Source organism: Pleuronectes platessa, chromosome 4 (assembly GCF_947347685.1).
Source record: "Pleuronectes platessa chromosome 4, fPlePla1.1, whole genome shotgun sequence".
In the NCBI taxonomy this organism is placed as follows: Eukaryota; Metazoa; Chordata; class Actinopteri; order Pleuronectiformes; family Pleuronectidae; genus Pleuronectes; species Pleuronectes platessa.
Window position 1 is genome coordinate 15129185 of NC_070629.1, and position 21396 is coordinate 15150580.

At 39.1% G+C, this 21396-nt stretch overlaps 3 protein-coding genes and 1 long non-coding RNA gene across 6 annotated transcripts; 3 read left to right on the forward strand and 1 right to left on the reverse strand.

Annotated features, from left to right (window-relative positions):
• Nucleotides 1-1278: 1278 nt before the first annotated feature.
• On the forward strand, nucleotides 1279-6476 carry LOC128437785 (arrestin domain-containing protein 3). 2 transcript variants are annotated; one of them, XM_053420044.1, is made up of 7 exons: nucleotides 1279-1429; nucleotides 3159-3473; nucleotides 3590-3659; nucleotides 4509-4656; nucleotides 5728-5830; nucleotides 5915-6180; nucleotides 6271-6476. In XM_053420044.1, exons 2-7 carry the CDS (start codon nucleotides 3209-3211, stop codon nucleotides 6367-6369), a joined length of 951 nt encoding a protein of 316 aa, XP_053276019.1. In that variant the 5' UTR covers nucleotides 1279-1429; nucleotides 3159-3208; the 3' UTR covers nucleotides 6370-6476. The 2 variants fall into 2 exon arrangements, with proteins under 2 accessions (XP_053276019.1, XP_053276017.1); XM_053420042.1 differs by lacking the exon at nucleotides 1279-1429 and having other exon boundaries at nucleotides 3025-3473.
• Nucleotides 6477-6482: 6 nt separating this feature from the next.
• Nucleotides 6483-15448, forward strand: LOC128437784 (arrestin domain-containing protein 3). Its single transcript, XM_053420041.1, has 6 exons — nucleotides 6483-9521; nucleotides 10296-10353; nucleotides 10451-10601; nucleotides 10728-10824; nucleotides 11617-11873; nucleotides 11974-15448. Exons 1-6 carry the CDS (start codon nucleotides 9263-9265, stop codon nucleotides 12217-12219), a joined length of 1068 nt encoding a protein of 355 aa, XP_053276016.1. The 5' UTR covers nucleotides 6483-9262; the 3' UTR covers nucleotides 12220-15448.
• LOC128437783 (arrestin domain-containing protein 3) lies at nucleotides 15443-20538 on the forward strand. 2 transcript variants are annotated; one of them, XM_053420039.1, is made up of 7 exons: nucleotides 15443-15718; nucleotides 16526-16564; nucleotides 16721-16781; nucleotides 17458-17611; nucleotides 18443-18539; nucleotides 18622-18878; nucleotides 19608-20538. In XM_053420039.1, exons 1-7 carry the CDS (start codon nucleotides 15463-15465, stop codon nucleotides 19878-19880), a joined length of 1137 nt encoding a protein of 378 aa, XP_053276014.1. In that variant the 5' UTR covers nucleotides 15443-15462; the 3' UTR covers nucleotides 19881-20538. The 2 variants fall into 2 exon arrangements, with proteins under 2 accessions (XP_053276014.1, XP_053276015.1); XM_053420040.1 differs by having other exon boundaries at nucleotides 17461-17611.
• LOC128437787 (uncharacterized) lies at nucleotides 20011-21361 on the reverse strand. The gene is made up of 2 exons (XR_008338263.1): nucleotides 21246-21361; nucleotides 20011-20696 (listed from the first exon to the last, which is right to left on the reverse strand). It is a non-coding gene; the product is annotated as an uncharacterized LOC128437787 (long non-coding RNA).
• Between the last annotated feature and the right edge of the window lie 35 nt (nucleotides 21362-21396).

Below are 21396 nucleotides of genomic sequence, written 5' to 3' on the forward strand. Positions count from 1 at the left end.
TAAGTAGTGAAATTTCCTCAACTCACAAAACGGGAACTAATATGGTCAAAAGCAGCAAACGTGTTGTCTTGGCTCACCCCAGGCCACACACGCTGAGTGGAGAAAACAAGATGGTGCAACATCTTCACACAGTTCTCAGCAAAATCTCTGAGTGGTTTCTTCACGAGGCCTCTAACCTGGGAGGTGCAGTGGGAATTTACTGTCTATTTTCATCTCCAACAGCTACATTTGGTTTATGATCATAAGAAATGCCACCACGTCACCTTTATGTCTTTCAAAGTGTCTGACACCAGTAAGTTCTTCTAGTTTTCTGTATTGTTTTAGGCACTGAGAAGGTTTCCTTTGTTCCACTGCCGGGGGTCATGTGGCAAACAGGCAGGCACCAGGCAGCAGTGGACTAAATATAGGAAGTGCCAAAGAGGCTGTACCAAGTGCCCACCCCATCAAGGGGGGGTTGACATTTAGTTTCGATATTTTGTGCATTTCATCAATCTTCATTTTGGTATTTCGATATTTTGCTTAGAATAATAGAGGGTTTGTTTGAAATAAAAACACCAACTATCCTTTTGAGTTTTCTTTTGTTGTTAGTTAATGTGAATGTGTTTTGTTCCATTCCCCCTTTGCGGTAAAGCAGCAGCGACAATAACATTTTTAGATTTTAAATGAAGTTGATTTAGTAATAATAATTTTGAAAGTTTTCCTTATTTAATTTCATTGTCTGCTTAATCTCTCATTCTATATTGATACTGTTTTTAATCCACAGTTCAGTTCAACGGTCCAGTTGGTGGTCGTTATGTCTCTAATTGGTTTGCCAACCACCAATAAACATCAGAGAAGAAAAACGATGATGGGTTAGTTGAGTTTTGTTTGATCAGTTGGGTTGCTGGCTTAATTTGATCATCATAGACTCAGTCTCTAGATTTTGAATGCTTCTTTGTGCCCAACAAGTAATGAATTGTCTTTTGGAAATTGATTTCCCTCCTTTTTGTGTGAATAAAGTCTCATAAGGGCTTGTAGCTCGATCCTCCACACAGCATGTGAGTAGAAAGTTTTGATACAAATGATAAGTCAACTCAGGACAATTTTTTTATTGGGTGGTGAAAAAACTCTCATTCAGAAAACTCCAGTTTGTGACATTTCACATCCACCAAAGCAACAAAAAAACACTTTGTGTTGAGATGAAACGATCCAGAAAAGAGGAAACAAACTCAGCTCCGCCCTCAGGCCAGAACATCAGGGTTAGTTTTCATCACAGATGGATAAAGGCAGCAAGAAAAACATCAAGTCTATTCATGTCATAAGATAAAACACTGCAGATCAGACCCCATAGATTAGGATCACTACACTTAAACTCTGCCACCAGGCTGAGAAGTTAAATACCAAATGCACCAGTTTGTCATTCTAATACTACCTGGAGGCACAAGTGTGGGTAAGAGTAACAGATTCTGTTAAATAAGTCTGGTAATTTCCTTTGAACTGTCTTTTTCTAAATATCTATAACTATCATATTTTAGATGTGATGATTTATTATCTATTGTCTTAATTGCTGCCTAAATATACCTGTCTCAATTCATCATTTTATACAATAATATTGTCTTTTGCACACTCTGTCTACATATTCTTACACTCACAGTATATTATATTATCTATTGTATCGCCAAAAAATATTTATACCCGTACTATATATCATATATTATATCATACTCTTTGTATATTCTTTTTATATATAAGTCTATATACACATATTTTATTTATACATGTGTACATGTTATTATTATTATATTTTACTATTATTATTATTATATATACTGTTGCTGCTATTATTACTATATACCGCTATTATATTGGTATAATTACTATCATATATAAATATATATTATATACTATATATACTGTACTATTTTTTATATACTGTCTAACAATAACATTACCATCATATCATCAGTACTATTACCATCATCTGCCACTGCACCTTATCTACCTATTTTATCTTGTGTTTCTGTTTATATTCTTTCTACCGCAATTTTTATATCTTATATTTTATATTTTATTCTATTGTATTGTATTTTATTGTATTCAAATGTACCGGCTGCTATGACGACTTAATTTCCCCTCGGGGATGAATAAAGTAATCTATCTATCTATCTATCTATCTATCTTGTGAATAATAAATAAAGATAATCATCTCAATCTCTGTCGGACACGCTGGAAGCTGAATGATCTTCTGACTGGAGAACTTATATTTTCAAGGAAATCCTATTCAAAGGAACAAAATGTCATCTAAATAACAAATCCGATAAATGTGTATTAGAAAGTGGATTGAGTTTACAAATACATTTGATAAAGGTCATTAACCAAGAATCACATGAGAACAGCAGTACATTTTAGTTGTTGTTTACAATCTGGTAAGTACATAGGATAAATAAAATATGAGGTTGCACCATAAATATTAAGGTTTAGACCTAGTGAATAAAATGTTTCAATACTAGACAACTTTGGTAGTTTTCCTACCGAGGGGCTGAATCTTTACCTGTTTCTGATGTTTGCTTGTTTGTTGGTTCATTGGTTCTTTTTAAGCAGAATTATGCAAAAATTTATGGAGAGATGGGCCCTGGGTCAGGGAATAACCAATTCAATGCTGGTTCAGATGCAGAGTAATGATCGGATGCAGGCTTCTTTTTTTTTTACATTGCAACACAGGAGAATTTGCAAGATAGGATATACACTGCAATCCAGTTTTTAAAGGATTTGTAGAGATCAGACATCAATGAAAATCAGATCAATAGATAGATAGATAGATGGACTGATAGATAGATATATGGATAAATAGATAGATAGATAGATAGATAGATAGATAGATAGATAGATATAAAGATGGACTAATACATACATTTGTATTTGTTATTGTCTCCTCTAATTTACTTTGTGACATTGACTGAACTCTTCAGCCTCCTCTGCCTCTCTGACAGACACGCCCACCCTGGCCCTGAACTGTGTGCTGAGGCCCCGCCTTGAATCAGGGCTGGTCATGCTACATACACTGCGCATGCTCAGTCTGCTAATCTGTTGTTTGTGTTTTTGGAAGCTGTCAGTAACACAGTCTGTATCTCTGGTCATTGAATAACTTATAAACATTCTCCCGGGTTGTTTCACTGCAGGGAAGCGTGCTTTTTAAAACTTTATAAAGAACTTAACTCGGGTTGTCACCATGTTGGAATCGAGCATCAAGAACTTCAACATCAATTTCAACGTAGCGAGCGAGGGGAGGACATTCCGCAGTGGGCAGCTGGTCTCAGGACACTTCTCCTTCGACCTGAGCAAGAAGACGAAGATCACCGACATATCGATGCGTCTGAAGGGACAGGCCAACGTCCACTGGTCCACTGGTGGAGGGAAGAATAGGAGAAGGAGACACTTCTCTGCAAACGTCACCTACTTCGACCTGAGGAGCATCATCCTGCAGGAGAACTCAGGTCTGACCCCCGATCAGCCCGTGTCTGTGCTGTGCACCCACCGAGCTTTGGTTTGCATGCCGTGCAATTCCAAGATACGTTTTTGTCCGTTGAACTTCTCTTTTTCTCCCTCACAGCCATTGGTGAGTCGGTGAAACTCCAGCCTGGCAGGCACATGTATCCGTTTACATGTCAGATACCTCAGGGGTGTGTATGTGTGTGTGAGCTGCCCCCGTCCTGGTTACTGGAGGGATGAGACTAAGAGGGAAACAATCTGTGTCCAGATGCAACAGGGCCTGATGGTGTGGCTGGAAGATGATATCAAGATTTTCACATCAGTCGATTTATCGATAATACTCCGATAAAGGTCACATTAAAGGCCATGCTGATGAAAAAAGAATCTGACTTTTCAGGAAAAAGTTATAATGTAACGAGAAAAAGTTGTAATGGGGGTAAGTCCTAATGCCACAAGAATTAAGACGTAACAAGGTAAAAAAGGCTCGTTATTTACCTGAAATAAGTTGTAATGTTACAAGAATAAAGTCACAATTCACCCAGAATTTAGTCTCAATATGAAAAGAACAAATAATTTTACAAGAAAAGTCATGATATTACGAGAAGAAAGTCGTCATGTCAGCAGGAAAAATACATTATTTTACGAGACAAAATTTGTGTTGTTATGAGAATTAAGTCATAATGTTGAGAATTATAGTTTTAGGCTATGTGTCATTTTACAGATGGAATATCAGATGATCAGGCTGTGTTCTGTGTTAAAATGAGGAATTTAGAGCATCTCTGTAAGTTATAAGCATTGACGTTTCAGGAATTTAAATAGCTTGTGTAACAAACTGTCTTTTCCCGAAGGAGACAAATACAGATTGATATTGTTTTAATGTCCAGCCCTAAGATGCAGAGCCCCTGGTGCATCAGTTCAGTTTTCTCCCCCTTGGTCTCATCCTTTTAGATACTGTACTTTCCCCAGAGTTAAATTAATCTCTATTTCTTTATATCCAACGTCTCATCTTTGTTTTTTTATTTGTTTGTACTTCAATGCAGAGACTTCCCCCCGAGCTTCAAGGGCCTTTATGGAAAAGTGGAGTATATGTTAACCGTGAGCATCAACAGACCCTGGCATTTGTCTAAGGACTTTGTGACTGAGTTAAACTTCCTAAGCAGCATCAATACCGACCATCCAGAGCTGAGGGTAAGTGAGCCATGAGCAGATAAAACACCCAAAGGGCTGCTGGGTCATTATCAACCCCCATGTTCGTCCTACTCTCTCGGGAGTTGGTTCATTTTAGTACACAATCTTACACCATTTTGACATTCTATCGAACAGCAGAGGTGGAACCACCAGCATGAACAATGATTCTGTTACTGGAACCTGCTCCACTGAGCCTTCACATACAGTGCCTGCATTGACGTGTCAAAATGAACACACGTTTACACACCAGACCATGAGACCGATAGGAAACATATCTGAAAAGGCATCATCATTAAATCAAATCATTCAAAGTAGTCTGTCCATACAGGGTTAGGGTTAGGGTTTCAACTGTGTTAAGTATGGAGACTACTTTTCCCGCTATGCAATGTGAGAAAGACATGGAAGTGGTACTCATAGCTGCAAACATAAACTAGCATGGCACAAAGAAGAGGGCATAACTCTGCCAAGGTCCAACAGACAAAAGTCCAATCAAAAGAGGTGATCCGGTCTGCATCAAACTGAGCCATAGTTTGGAGTGGTGGCAGTGTGAAAAACATTTTAATTTATACATATATTATAATTTTTGGAATAGCAGACCAAGTTTATGAAGTTGAGACAGCGTTAAAAAGTAGAAGAAGAAAAAGACGCAGTAGCGGCTCGCAGGATTGTTTGCAGTCTTCACCTCCTGCAAGATAATGATCCAATGTAGACAATGTTTCAGAGACACAGTCCAGGGTTTAGACCACGGTTCAGACTTACAGGTGTGACACTGACTTAAATGCAATAGAGTCGCACTAAACTGTGTACACTACAATATTTTACTGAGAAAATAAATACTACATCCACCCAGCCCATACCTTGAACGCCCCTCCCTACACCAAGTGTCGTGGAAATCCATATAACAAGCGAATGGACTGGGTTGAAAACAAAAGCCTCCTGGTGGGAGACACACATTCTGAAGGCGCAGTGTGAATCATGTGCAGTGGTGTGTGTGTCGTGTCGTTTGTCTGTGAGTGTGTAAAATCTGTCGATGTCTGCTGCACCTGTTTACGACGCTGGTTCCTTTCACAGGCTCCTCTCTCAGGCTCCAACCAAATGACTCTGTGCTGCCTGTGGTGTGCCTCACCTCCTATCACAATGACAGTCAGTGTGGAGAAGAAAGCCTTTACTCCTGGTACTCCATCCATCCATCCATCTATCCATCCATCCATCCATCCATCCATCCATAACAAAAGCCATGTCTGTTTTTTGCCTCCAGGTGAAACTGTGAAAATAAATTGTGAATTCAGTAACGGCTCATCTCGCACGGTCACCTCGAAGGTGAGGCTGCTGCAAAAGCAGACCTTCCACACCCACGAAAGGGTCCATACGAGGATGTATGACAAGAACTTGGGATCAGGGATCGGGCAGCCCATCGACGCACGCACCTGCAACGTGCACACTGAGATGATGGTCCAGATTCCTCAGTCTGTACCACTTACCATCTCTAACTGCAGCATCGTGGTCCTTAGTTATATCATCGAGGTGGGGGCTAATCAAAGGCTGAACGCTGCACGAAATGATCTGGAAACAAATGTGCAGCGTTGACTGTTCTCTTTTTTTGTTCCCCTACAGGTGAGCCTGAATGTGTGCTCGGGCCCTGACCTCACCGTTCTGTTTCCCATCATCGTTTGTGATACCCCTGTTCATCCCCAAGCCCTTCCTTATGTGTGAGTAGATTCAGGTGAATCTAATGAAATGCCAACATACTACAATTCCTTTCAGTATTTCTCGGGGGCTTCGTATAGGGCTCAGCACACCAGGGAAGACCTTTGCCTCAAAGTTTTTGTATGATGTGTTACATTTGCAACAGTCTCTTGTGCTCATTTTGACAAACTCCAGTTACCAGTTCTAGTCTTCCCACGATCAAATTCTGTCTCTTCAATTCATTGTGAACTGTTTTATGTTTTGCGTGTCTCTGTTCTGCTGCTGCAACATCTCATTCTGCCTAAACTTGCTTCATGCATGTTTTCACCAGGTGTTGTTGTGCCTTTAACACACTGTATGTTGCCAATGAAGGGTTTAAGTGTCTATTCTGTTTGTGATTTACATGCATACATGTATTTCCTTTTATTTCTGTGTCATGCTAATTGCATTTGGCCCATCTCTTCATGGTATTACAAGAAGAGATGGGCCAAATGCGTCTTCCTATGGCATTACTATTAGGGCCATATAAAGAAACCAAGTTTTTAGGCATTATTTGGCAATTTAATGAGAAAAAGTCCCACTGTTATAAGAATAAAGAAAATTAAAAAAAATTCTGGAAATAAGAGGCAAGGACAACGTTTGCACTCCAGAGTTCTGCTACTTCTGGAAGAAAAGTCACAAACCAATCATATTCTTTCTTGATTTCTTTAATTTCATCGTCCTCAAAAGAGGATATTCTATATATATAATATAATATTCCTTGTATAAAATGAAACATTTATTTCCCCTTCATTTATAACTTTATTCAAGAAATATCTTTGTGTGGCCTTAAAACATTTTTTTTATCTGAAATTATGTATATATGTTTATACTTTTAACTAAAACCTGTGTGGTCAAAAAAAGGTTTGGAAATGGTTAAATCTGTGGAAATATTGAAATGTAAAACAGTAATGTCATTTTTAATGTGATATACACCAAAGTGCTTTGTTTATACAGCAAGTGACTCTTCATAGTATCACATATAACCAGAGGCATAAAGCTTGCTTTGTGGAAACTGTCTGAAGCATCTCACTGCCATCAGACAAGATATTACACAGTTATCTCAGCCTGAGTGTGTGTAAATGTATGTGTGTGATTATTGCCAATGTTTACAGGACATGTATTCATTGTCAATATAACACTGAGTACACTGAGGTAGGAGGGAACATATGTTATATATTATTGCCTCTTATTCAAGCAGCTGCATTGATGTTAATGTTATAAAAAAAGTAATGTATTGTGTTTATTGTGTTTTTATTGTTTCATCTCATCTTCTGCCACGTCTTTTAACAGATGAACTGTTGTCATATACACACTGTTTTGTGTGTGAGCTGTGCGGAGCAGTGTTTCACTCTGCAATCTGACTAAATTAAAAGTTTAAGGACAAATGTGCTCAAACTGGTGATGAGGAGGATGAGGATGATGATGACCAGCAAGCAGCCGAGTCCTCGACTGAACTGATTCAATCCAATGCACCAAATTACTTTTTGCTCTCCCATCAGCGGCGGAAACACTGCTACGACTGTGAAAACGTCAGTTCAATCTTTTTAGCCCTGCTATGTGTCATAGTGAAAACCATCCACTTGATTTCCTGGAGGAAAGTCTCCTCGTCTTTGATTTTGACTCAAATCTCCCTCTGATCGAGTCAGAACGGTTGATAATCACTAACTTCTGATATCTGGCTGTTTTAGTTTTTTTGTGGTAGATGGCGAGTGAGAGCAGCTTTGCACATCTCAAACCTTTTACAGGCTTTAGTTCACTGTGTGTTCTCATCATCTCAAGCTGCTCCTTTTAACTTGAATGTGTTTGTTGAAACTAATGGAAACTAATGTTTTGATTTAGCTTGTCATATGGTGAGCATACTGTCTAGCCTCAGCTGCTGCTGGACCTGGACCTCAGTGCCTGTTGTTTAGGTCGAGTCTCATTCTCGTCACCAACTGAATTGGTCAAATATATATGTTGAATATTACATTATAGTTGTTATATTAATAGTTATGATAATTAAAATGTCATAAATTGCAGCCTAAGCAGTGGTTCTGCCACAGCTGAAAGGATTTTGATTAATCTTCCTGTTTAGTTGCTTTCTCTCTGACATCACCTGAGAATCCCGAAAAAATAAGTGAAAACATTTTTCTCGTTACCTTCATCCAGGTCCCATTCCTTTATTAAGTTTGGTGGAAATCATTTTATCAGTAAGCCTGTTAAAGATTAAACCAACGAACAAACTTAACCACCTTTTCAGAGGAGATGAAACTTTACATACTAAGAAACACCGACTAAAATAATATTTACATATGATGAGGAATTCCTACATGTTTTTCTGTTAAGTTATATAAACGTTCTCTTACAATAGTCATCCTCACATGTTTAGATACCAGGTGAACTGCTGATGCACCTCCCTTCCTCATATTACTCACACTTTCCACTAAACACTTTTACCCCACATGATGTGTTGCGTATGTTGACCACACCCACACAACGAGATGCAGCAGCAGCTTGTAATATGCTACAGCCATTTCGACAAATGGTGTTGTTGAACCATTGTTGATTTATACAAGAAACATAATATATATATATTTACGGAATTACTGGCTGTAAATATCAAATTGTATAAATATATATATATATATATATATATATCCCTCTATTTACTACATTTTTGTGTTCCCCCGGAGCAACATTTATATATTTACTGCCAGTAATTCCGTCTGGCTGTAAATAAGCTGATTTACTGTGCTGTGGTTTAATCATTATCTAAAACTTCAGAGTATATCTATCTGCAGAGACACACCTCACACACAGGATATACAACCTGTTCTCTCTGTCTCCACCTGGAACTCGCTTTGTACTCAACACTGTGCTTGGGGATCACACTTTATACATGATGTCAAACAATGTGAAGAGTTTAACAGTGGGAATTAATCCCATATCCAAAAGCGACGTTTTCACCAGTGGCGATCCGCTCACAGGACAGATCAATCTGGAGGTGGCTGGAGACTGCAAAATCAATTCACTCGACGTGAAGCTGAAGGGAAAAGCAGAAGTGAAATGGACCGAACATAATGGAAGAACCACCGTAGTGTACCACAACAAAATGAAGTACTTCAGCATTAAACAATCTCTCTTTCAGGAAGGTCGCGGTGAGTGCAATTTTCATCTCATTCCCAGGAGAAGTAACCTGCTAAGATCTGTTTGTTTTATTCACAGTGTATAATGGATATGGGGATGTTACATAAGAATAAGTTGTTAGGATATGAAAGTTTATTTCCTCATTCATTTGTTGTTTTAAATATCACATATAAAAGTACAGTTGCTTTGCTGCTGTTTCTCTACATGTATCTCTCTTACACGGTTTCTGTCTCATCTCATGCATATACTTGTGTAATATTTATTTTCTTTCATATTAAATACATTACACATAAAAACTAGAGGGGCACTCAGAGAGCGTAAACCTCCGCTGAGACCCAACGGTCCTTCATGAAACCACATTGAAAATCAAAGATCTAAGTTTTTATATGTATCTGCACCAAATAATACACATTCATTAAAATCTGTGAATTATTTTCTGAGATATCAAGAAAAAAGTAATGTATTGTAAATTTGGAGAAGTTGAAATAAATCAACATGGATTAAGAAGGAGTTTGTAAAGTCAAGTCCCTGACTGACCTAAGATTGACGTTTTATGAGATGCCATGTGATTTGAATCAATCACACTAATAAAGACACAGTTGTAAAAGGAACAGTTGCTCTTGAACTTTGTACCACTTCGGTCATCCGGATCCTTCAGGGCAATTAATGTACACTTCTACCATTTAACATCAGCAGCTGTGCTTGGCTGCCGATGTATTCATTCATTTATTTAAAAATCTTGCTTTAATCAGTGGTGGTCACTTAGTTTTGTTGTTGTTTTTCAGGCGCCACTGTCGGCCCAGGCTGCCATGTCTACCCATTCATCTTTCAGATTCCAGCACAGTGAGTCGATTATTATAAAAGAAACCAGCGTTAATGTCATATAATGCATTACTGTTGTGACTTTCTGTTTTGTACTCTGTGTTGTCATGTCATGCAGAGAGCTGCCATCCTCCTTCAAAGCCTCCCACGGAAAGATCGTGTACACGGTGGAGGTGGTTCTCAGCCGGCCCATGAAAATGGACAGTAAAGCTAAGGCTCAGTTCAGCCTCATGCACAAAGGAAACCCACACAATGAGGCGTCGCTGAGGGTACCTACATCAAAACACACACAAACACGGTCAGGAATACACATCCATGGTGTTTTCCTGTTTGACTTTGACACAGTAATGAGAATTAACACTGTCTCCGACTAATGTGCCTTTTTTCTTTGTTAGATCCCACAGCACAGTATCATCGATAAGAAGATGAACCTCTTCACATCAGGAACAGTGGGCATGGATGTAAACATTGCACAGACAAGCTTCCGCCAAGGTATTAAATAATCCGTTCCCTCATTCACACAGATTATTTTATCAACAGGTTGCAGTCAAACATCAAATTTTTTTCAGCAGTTTTTTTTATTTTTATCACTTAAAAACTATAAGGAGGCAGCTGTTTAATAATAAGTCAATAAATCAATAAAAGTCACATTGGACTAGCTTCAAGTAAATTTTTTCTGACTTAAAAAATCTTTTTTATATATAAAATTCAGATTTTAGCTCCACACACACAGTAAGAGAACAAACCTGCTTTCAGACTTGCACTGAACCTGCAAGCCGCCATGTAAAATATAAGGAAAATTGAGCCCAGGTTACAATACAGCACTAAAATGCCAAGAGAATTCATAGGGAGCGAGTGGGTGTGCTCAAGACATTTCTAACATGCAACGGACACAAAACTGAAATAAAAAAAAAGAGGAGCCATTCACATAGAAGACTCCGAAGAAAATGTCAACTTTGCAAGACAGCAAAATTCCAGAGCTCTTGGCTATAAGGGCTGGCGTCGATATTCTGTAAACTAAAATAAAGTGTATTTATTTTCGCTGTGATATACCTCAGCCTCCTGAACGCATTGTCCTGGTGTTGTGAACAATCTCCTGTGCTGACATTACTAAGTTTTTACCAGTGGACCATCGTAGGCTATTATACGTTTTGAGAAAAGACTGGGTTGTCTCAACAGTGTTTATTGACTTTCGTCATTCTGAGTGCCGAGCTCCAAGGTGTAATGGAATGCGGCATCACTTGTGTGTGTCAGCAAAACCATAAGGGCTGCTGTGTTTTCCAGGTGAAGGCATCAAAGTTGTGGCCTCCATTCAGAACAAGTCATCTCGTGAAATCAGGCCCAAGTACTGCTTGTACAGGAAGTACAGCTACTTTTCAACAACGAAGAGGCGTGTTGAAACCAAAGACATCCTGAAAGAAGTGGGCGAAGCCATTCCGCCTATGGCCGGTCAGACTGTCACCAGGATCATCACCATCCCTGCCACCACGTGTGCGTCCATCTTGAACTGCAGCATCATCAAAGCTGAGTACAGACTCAGGGTGCGTATCTCCCTTTCCAATAAGTGTCTTTGCATGTCTTCATGGCAACAGGGCTCCATGACCCGAATAATAGATGCTGACTTTTTCTTCTTCACCACAGGTCTATCTGGATGTTAAATATGCTTCGGACCCCGAGATCAAGTTCCCTATAGTCATCCTGCCTGCTTCACAGGGGCCTGATGATGAGAGGCCGCCCCCTGCATATGGATTTGAAGGGTATGCAAACTCGAGCGTAGGGACCGATTTCCTACAAAACCCAACTGCCTTTGAACCATCTGCTCCACCTCCATCCTATGGCACATACGCAATGTACCCCTCGTTGACTGGTGCTGCTGGGAAGTACTAGATTCTCAAATACATATAATGTGAAGTGCGCAGATAAGTTGTTTAATTCACGATATAACATGTGACTCTAATAAGTTAGGGTCTACCACTCGCTGTAAAGTATTTACTATGTTTCTGCTTAAACCCTTTCACTCAGACAAGTGGAAAGAATGCTGCCTGCAAAACCCTGAAGATAATCTTAAATTGTTGGTTGTTGTAGAAGCTAAAAAGTAGAAAATGTAATGTAATGTAGTATTGGTAGTATACTACATTCCAGTGTTCCATTTAAGCTGTAGCTCCTGTATCACAGATAGGATGTGGTTGACAGTAGCTTACTTCACTTTATATCATTGCATCATGTTGAATGACAATTGCTCAACTGCTGCATATTATGACACACAGAGAATGCCTCAGACTTGCTGCTATTACGTAAACTATATGTTCTATTGCTCCTAATCAAATATCTTATTCAAGTGAGCACAGAGAACAATAGACAGTCGTATTGACGGCTTACAAAAAAAAAAGCTTTATATTGTCTCAGGGAATAAAGGCACCTCTGTGGATCCATAAAGTGCTCTTATTTTTAATTATTATGAATTATTGTGCCTGTACCTCAATCAGTTACTTTTAAATGATGTCACTTATCATCATATATATATCATACTTGTATCACACAGGGTCAACATTACAATGTTGGACAAGAATAAACCGGTCAGCTCAGCAGTGCAATAGTTAAATTAAAATAAAAGCATGGTAGAAAGAGTTTACTATAAAAAGTCCACAAACAAAACTATATACATTCAAAGTGCAGTGTGAACTTCGATTTAATGTATGACAACTTTAACTGTAGGGAGTCTGTGTGAATAGTTATTGTACAGGTGTATGTATAGTTAGTTCACTGTGTGTGTATCAGTTGTTTCACATTTGAATGAATCAGTAAATCAATATAAGCTTCAGATTGTCTTTGTTATTTGCTGACATATCCTGGAAATGTGTTAACGGAACATATGTGTGTTGACCTTGACACACACAAACACACACACACACACACATGCACACACAGATTAAGATAATAACTCGAGCCATGAGATAAACCATCAGTCACAAGATGATGAACGTTTTCTTTCCAGTAGTGAATACATCCCGAAGGAGTCTCATGCTGGTCTGATCACAGTTCATAGATTATTGAACTGATCTATATCTTTGACTGACCTTTTAAGTTTAAAAGTGAACAGGAGGTTTTGACCTCTTTTCAAAGGGACACCTCGTCCAACAAGTCATTTCATGTGAACAAGGCAGTCCGTACAATTTGTTTGCATGCCTAATATAACACTCACTTTGTGTGCAAGGGCCTTTAGAGCCTGACACTGTGCCTGTCACGTGGTTCCTGGCTGGTTTCTACACATGTGCTGGAGGTGGGCGTGGCAGAGCGTCCTTATAAGGTGACAGCAGCTGGACTCCAGCTGGCCCCTGTGTGCCAGGGGAACCGATATTAAAGTCTCAGTCAGAGCTCAATTGTTTTTCTCAACTTTTGGGGTTGGTGGTTGGCTTGTGTTTTTGCACCACACACCATTACAGTCACATTTTCTTACTCATGCACCCACCCACCATGCTGATATGACTTCATACAACATTGTTAGTTTTAGATATCCTCCACATATTCATAATTACTTAATAATAATTTGTTGATTGTTATTTTCCATGTGTCTCCATCTTTTGTCATAGCCTCGCGATTGGTTCATGACAACCTGTTCGGTTTTTAACTCCTTCCTCTTCATTAATTGTGCATGTGTTTTGAATTCAATGTGTAATAAACCACAGTGACATCTCCCATTCGCTATGAAAGCCTGGTATGTTTGCATCTTGGCAGATTGCTATTATAAGGGTTTTCTAGGTAGTAAGTGAATGCTTCTCCTTCATTCATTCACTAGCAGAGTTGTATAATTTTAATATAGTTAAAAGTTAATATTTTCCTTTTCATCCCAAAATTCAGAAGATCTGCCATATTGCAGCAGCAAAGACGACAGAGAAGCATTAGTAAAATCTAATAAACACATGTAAATAAAAACAGGGGCAATCTCTAACTATAATGAAATATAGGAATGGCAATAATACACTGTAAACAGGACAAAAAGTGTGTAAATGGGAATGCACCTGACAATGTTGCAGTTACGGGGACAAATTGATTGCACAAACTAATGGGTTTTGAAATTGTACCTTAGTGAATCAGTAGTGCAATAATGTGGATCATGTAATCTGGGGAAACTCGTGGTTGGACATTGTAATAGATGCAGGAACTAACTACTATAACTCTTTCCATCTTGCACCACTGAGTTCAGACCAGGCTGGGTCTAAATTGCAATCACTTTCCAGTTGTGTCAAGATAACAATGGACCAACATCACGCCTGACCACACCTCATTTCAAACCAAGCACCAAATCCTGTTAGGGATTACGGAATTTGCTATTTGATCATGCTGGAAAATAACTGAGTGACTTTACCTCATGATTGGTACTGCTTTGTCCACTGTGTTTGTTTGTTTGTTTGTTAGCATGATTACACAAAAACAACTCAACAAGTTAATATGAAATGTCGTGGAGGGGTGTGGAAATTTGAAACAGAGATCCAAGATTTCTTAACATTAGCGTTTTTGGACTTATCTTATCGTTGCTTTTCTCATTTCATCTAATGTTATCATATTGTATCGCATCATTGAGTAGCGTAACGGACGATAGGGTATCGTGGTATCTAATCATATCTTATGTTATTTTATATTATCTCATCTTATGTTATCTTATCTTATAATATACTGTATATTTTCTTAACCTATCTTTTGAATCCTACTTTTGTATTTTTTCAATTTGCAGTTTTGTTACTTAACTGATACGGAACGACCATTAAGGATATCCCACCAACTATTATCTTAAACAGACAGGAAATGAATGAATATATGGTACAGGAAATAAGATTCATCCAACAATGTATGTCTAACGATTATTGAGGGAATGAGTGGTATAGGAAATAAGTTATATCTTATAATAATTAATAAGTGGTACAGGAAATGAGATATGTCTAATAATTAATGTCAAAGATTAATGAGTGAATGAGTGGGATAGGAAATGATATATGGCTAATAATGAACGAATGAGTGGTTTGAGGGGAGGGAGTAAACATCTTCTCGCTCCCTCCTAAAAATTAGGACACACCCACTGAAGTTGTTGTGCTTTTTCTCTCGGTTCAGGCAGTGGGTGTGTGTTCACGAGCCATGTCGTCCACCGTGAAAAGTGTGAAAGTCACCTACACGCCGGTGAATGAGCAGGACACGTTTACGTACGGAGACCTGGTGTCAGGCCAGGTGATCCTGGAGGTGGTGAAAGAATGCCAGATCGAGTCTCTGTCTGTGAAGTTCAAAGGAAAAGCAGAAGTCATGTGGACCGAGAGATACGGACAGACCACCGTTGTTTACAGCTCCAAGGACAAGTACTTCAGTCTGAAGCATCACTTCATCAAGAAGGACAAAGGTGAGTGGTCCACTGGGACCTCACATGGGTTCAATCCGGAGTTGGATTCAGGAATGCTCGCACGGTGACGCGATGGAGAGTTTGGCGTGGCTGCACAGGCCCTTTCAAATTAAAAGCTCTTCTCCCTGCTGCTCACACACCTTAAGAGAGATCACCACAGGAAAACTGTAAAAACATCAAACCAGGTGTAAAAAGATAATTTGTTTTATTTTGTGTATTACACAACACAAATCCGTGAATAATTTGCTCAAAAAACCAAATGTACAATATAAAGTAATCTTATAAATCAGATATTTTAACCGATTATTATTTGTTATTTATTATAACTTATTACTTTTCAGAGCCAAAGCCCGGAATAAGGAAGTTAAAACATTTCAGATACCGATATATCAGCAGTTATAGAAATCTGGCAATGATTTGTTATCAAAACCCAAATATAAGTTAGGCTTTATATTTCCCACAACCATGAACTTTAGTTTGAATAAAACACAAATTCTACAAAATACTTGAATTGGGAGAACAACCAGATATGAAATGAAAACACACATGCACACACTGTCTGCTTGGTTTATTCTGTGAGATAAAAGGTCTTCTATTACTGGATATCAACAAACATAAACACCTCCACTGATATGAATATGAAAGCCTGACATTGACTGTTTTTTCTCAATTAACTGATGTGTAGGTAGATGCAGATTATTCAATTTAAAAAAAACAAAAAACATTAAGGATTTTACTTTTCCAAGCCTAAGTATCAAATGTGGATTCTTGTTAAATCCGTGTGTTGCTTTTCTTTTCTTTTTCCAGACGACCAACCACTTCTGTCAAGCCAGAATGGAGACACATGTAAGACAGCCTTTGTGACACTTTTCCTGCTTCTGTCTCTTTACCCTCTCATCACATCAGACCTCCAAGCCACAAATTCCAACACAACCTAAGGGCTCCTTCCCCACATTCCTTCAAGACTGTAATCTTATTTAACCCTTTCCTTTACGTTTTCAGACAGTAGTGTTGTTGCCCCGGGATGCCATACATACCCATTCACCTTTCAGTTCCCTTCCCAGTGAGTAACATATTTTTTAAATAATTTGTAATAATAATAACAAGAAGAGGACGTTTTTTTGGTACAAAATGTTTCAAAGCAAAAAACAAAGGGCTTCACAAGAGGATAATAAACAATAAAAACAAAAACAATAACAGAAAAAAAGGATATAACTTAAAACTCACCCTGAGATAAAAGCTTTTCAAATAATGGTGTTTTATGAGAGAATTTATAAGCAGATCAGCCTTTCTGATCACAGCTGGATCACAGATTATTTTTAAACAAGGACCCATCCATATTTCTGTGGTAAATCAGTGAAAAAAAACATTCTGTCTCACAATGTTAAAGAAGGCGATCTAAAAAATCCTGGATTACAAAATATAGGTCCCAAATTGCGTTCACCAAATTCTGGGGAAATCAGTTCAGTAGATTTGAGATGATCCTGCTAACGGAAACATAAATGTTAAACATCAATGAAAATAGAACCTCCTTGGTGAAGATACAGAAATTAGAGCCGAGGAACCCTTTTCCACACACGTCAGTGCATATGGCAAAAACTTCTAGATCATGTTTTACAGGGATTTTGATGTAATAGGTTTGCTTGGCTAATTTTAAAAAGATGTTGGTATTATTTGATATACCCACCGCACATACATTTTATTGCCTTAACTTCTCGTGTTCTTCTGCTCTCGTGCAGTAGGAGTTTGCCGTCCTCCTTCAAGGGTTCTGTTGGTAAGATCGTGTACTTGCTGGAAGCCAGGCTGAGCAGATCGATGAGACTTGCCAAGAAAGATTCGTCTAAGTTGAACTTCCTTGCAGGAGCTGACCTGAACAGTGACCCTAAGCTACTGGTATGTGCTGAGTTTATTCCAGTCATTCCTCCAAAATAAAAAAAGCTCTGCAGGGGTTTGGTGATAGCAGTTGTGCGACTACAATGCTGCCTCTGTTTAGTGGCTGTGTACTGGTTGGTTGAGCGATGACCTAAAAGCCGCCAGGTGTTCATATTTCCCAGCCTGTAAAACATGTTCTAACTAGGACCTGAACAAATGTGTTGGCCGTATATTGAAGTGGAAATGCTTGATGTGAAATGTTTGAGTCCACTAAAAACCTTTGGGGTAAACAGTGTAGCGGCTTAGTGACCTTTCTTCAGCTGTTATAAAACAACAGTAAAAAACCCAACATGCCTCCATACTGCTGGTGTGACGGCATCAAAGTGTCTGGAAGCCCTGACATTCAAATTCGACTCGAAACGAGGTCTTTTTCACCGTGTTTTATGGTTTTAAATCCACCAGAAGGGGCTCAGCTCGTGGACGTTAACATTTCCGACGGTCCCTGCACGCACCTCGTTGGAAGCTATCAGCGGACATTTAGGCTAAAAACTCAATGTAAATGACCTCGTGTCAAGTTGAATATGAATGTCGGGCTTACGGACTCTTGGATGACCCCACGGGAGCAGTATGGAGGCATCCTATGGTCTTCATCTGTTGTTTTATTACATACAAAGTTTACCCCTGAGACTCCAGAAGTGTTTTGTTGGCTCAAACACTCCCCCCCCCCTCCCCCCATCGGCATAGGGGTGAGTGGATAATGAGTGGATTTTCATCTTTGGAAGAATTACCCCTTTAAGTGTGGTCTCTCTCTTGTTGTCTAAGTGTATAACATGCTTTTATCTGTTCTTTCAGGCACCACAGCAAGACTCTAAGGACAAAAAATTGAAGTTTTTCAACTCAGGATCAGTAGCCATGGATGTTCATCTTGAGAGAACCGGCTTCTTCCAAGGTTAAAGGCCTCATTGTTAGTATTGACACTTCTCGCTCCCGTGCTTACGGTTGTTAGGGATGTTTTTTGGTCTGTTTTCCAGGAGAAGGGTTGAAGGTTGTGGCCAACATCCAGAACAACTCTGCCCGTGAAATCAAGCCCAAGTACACCGTGTACAGAAAGCACAGCTTCTTTGCCGGCGGGAAGAGAAGAATGGATACTAAAGATGTCTTCAGGGAGGTGGGAGAACCCATCCCACCTAATACTAACGAAATTGTGACGAGGTTCATCGCCATTCCCCATGATGTGGAGCCCTCCATCCACAACTGCAGCATCATCACAGCAGAACACAGACTTAGGGTATGCAGCATTGACCAGGAGATTCGTGTGCTTGTTCTAATGAGTCTGTGCATAAAACGTCTTCTGAAATACATTTATTGAAAGTTGTAGGGGTTTAATAGATGGTGCTCACTTTTTAGCAACAGCGAAGGCCCCTAAATTATGACACAGCTTAGGTTTTTCTACAGCGAGAACCCCCTTAAATTCTGTGAGGGTCAATGTTCAGGACACTGTAACAACACATTGGTCGTAAACCCCCCAGGAAGCCCCCATGCCACTAACTTTCTACCAAAAGCTTTGTGATTTCAGGGGTTTGTTTTATCCAGAACATCTAAACATGTTTGTGTGATGTCCCTTTTATTTATGGGTATGCACAGCTCAGCCACCGCTCAGCAGACTGAGCAGCACAGCTCTTGTTTGAGGTCCTGCCTATTTTCTTGGCATGCATCTGTTTGTCAAATGAGTCGGTTATGCACAAAGCTTGTCATAATTGTATATGGATGTATGTAAAACTTGTAAAATCATAATTTGTCCCTAAGACACGGTAAAGCAGAATTCAACAAAAACCCTAAGAAGACATGAATCTGTTTAGATAGATGAATTGATAAGATAAGTATTTTGTTGTTACTCATGATGCACAACAAAATCTGTGACGGCCAAATACTAAGGCTTAACCGCCTACTTTCATTTATTACAACAGATTAAAGAATTATCATTTTGTGTCTATAACTTCTTTATACTATTCCATAGGTCTGTCTCGATGTCAAATATGCTTCAGACCCAGAGATCAAGTTCCCCATTGTCATCCTGCCGGCGGGTCAGGGTTCTGCTGTGGCCCCACCACCTGCTGACTCTGACTTTGGGTGTGGATTCCCGAGCGAAAAATCCGGTAATCCAGAGATGGTAGGCTGGGGCGCCGCAGCACCACAGCCGCCGACCCAAGCCTTTGGTCCCCCCCCTGCCTACAGCGAACACGAGATGTACCCTCCTACGACAGATTATGACAACAAGTATGAGTCCTGAGAAGATGCGTCGACATTTCAAGGAAATGGAATTAAGAGAAAAGGAAGAAAAGGAAAATTAGATTCATTCTTTATGTATATCACTGTCCTTGTTATGACTTTCCTTAACTATAAATGTTTTTATAGACGAATGACCAAACTGCGCTGTAGTGAAACAAGCTACCTCTTTCAATACTTTACTTTTTTGTATGATAGAGGTCATTTGTTTTTCTAAAAGTGAGAATGTATTTTATTTCATAGACATTGCTTTTACCTCCTGCTGTATACTTTGTATTGTATTGTGCAAGTATTCAAGCTATTTCAAAGTCGGTCTTTAGGCTGAGTGATCTTGTGATGTGTTTTATTCAATTTAACTTTTTCAACTTATTGTCCGTTACATTTCTTTAGGAAAAAGCTTTTGAAATAGACTTGCAGACTGTTACCTGGTTTCCAAATGAACACTGATTATCTAGAGTTACTATGACATTGTTTCTGTACAAAGGAGTCATGGCACAAAATACTTGTTTCAAGATTTTGTTTTTGCTCAGAACTGGTTAATAGTAAAGGAAGTGAGAATTCTACTTCTCAGCTGTTACCCTTTTAGAGTGAATGTAAATATTGACTGAAATCCTTCCCTGTCAAACAGCTGTAACCCAGGAACAATAAAGTATTAAAATTGACATCAAGGATTATTCTTATTTCAACTGGTAGTGAGAGGTCAGCGTCTCGGAATTGATGGTGTGATCAAGTCCCGCCTCCAGCTTAACATGATTGATGGTTTTAACTAGTAGTTGGAGATCCTTTCTTATTGATGGTGAGCCTCCCAACGTGATCCTATCTGGAAGAAGGGATCCATTGAATATTCCCTGTAGTGGTAGGGTGGTGCTAGTCACCTGGACTACATACACTCATAAAGGGTGCATGCTCTTTTAAGAAACTCTCACAGGACCAGTCACTGATATTAACAAACTAAAGACAGTGGATTGACAAAACACAGACCGAGACTGATCACAGGTAACAGTCTTTAAAGACGACCGGCGTAAAAAGACTCATTTATTTTAAAGGGAACCAATTTTAGTTTTCACAAATTTTTTCATTAAATGCTTGTGAATGATCACCTTCCCATTTAATTTAGTAAAGTTACATTTTGCATTTAACGTGTTGTGCATCTTGAATATTTTCATTTATGGTTTAACATTCTATGTCCCTGCAGCTCAGTGAATACACATTTGTTGGATATGATTGTTTGTCATGTGACCATCTGCATGTGACACAGTGAGAAATCCAAACCCAGGTATTCACATCCATGTCAGGTGATCCATTCACAAGTATACATCCCAGGTGAATTATAATAATAAAAGGTGTTGTAGTCTAATAGGTTACCTACCGCCATGGTTGTGTTCTCCATGCTCTCCGCCCACTCATGTGGTTGTCAGGTTATCATTCTTATTCTCAACACAGACAATGTGTTGCTTTGACTGTGGCCATCCAGTTGCTTTGTAATCTACATCTTTGCCGGCACACACCAGACAAACCAG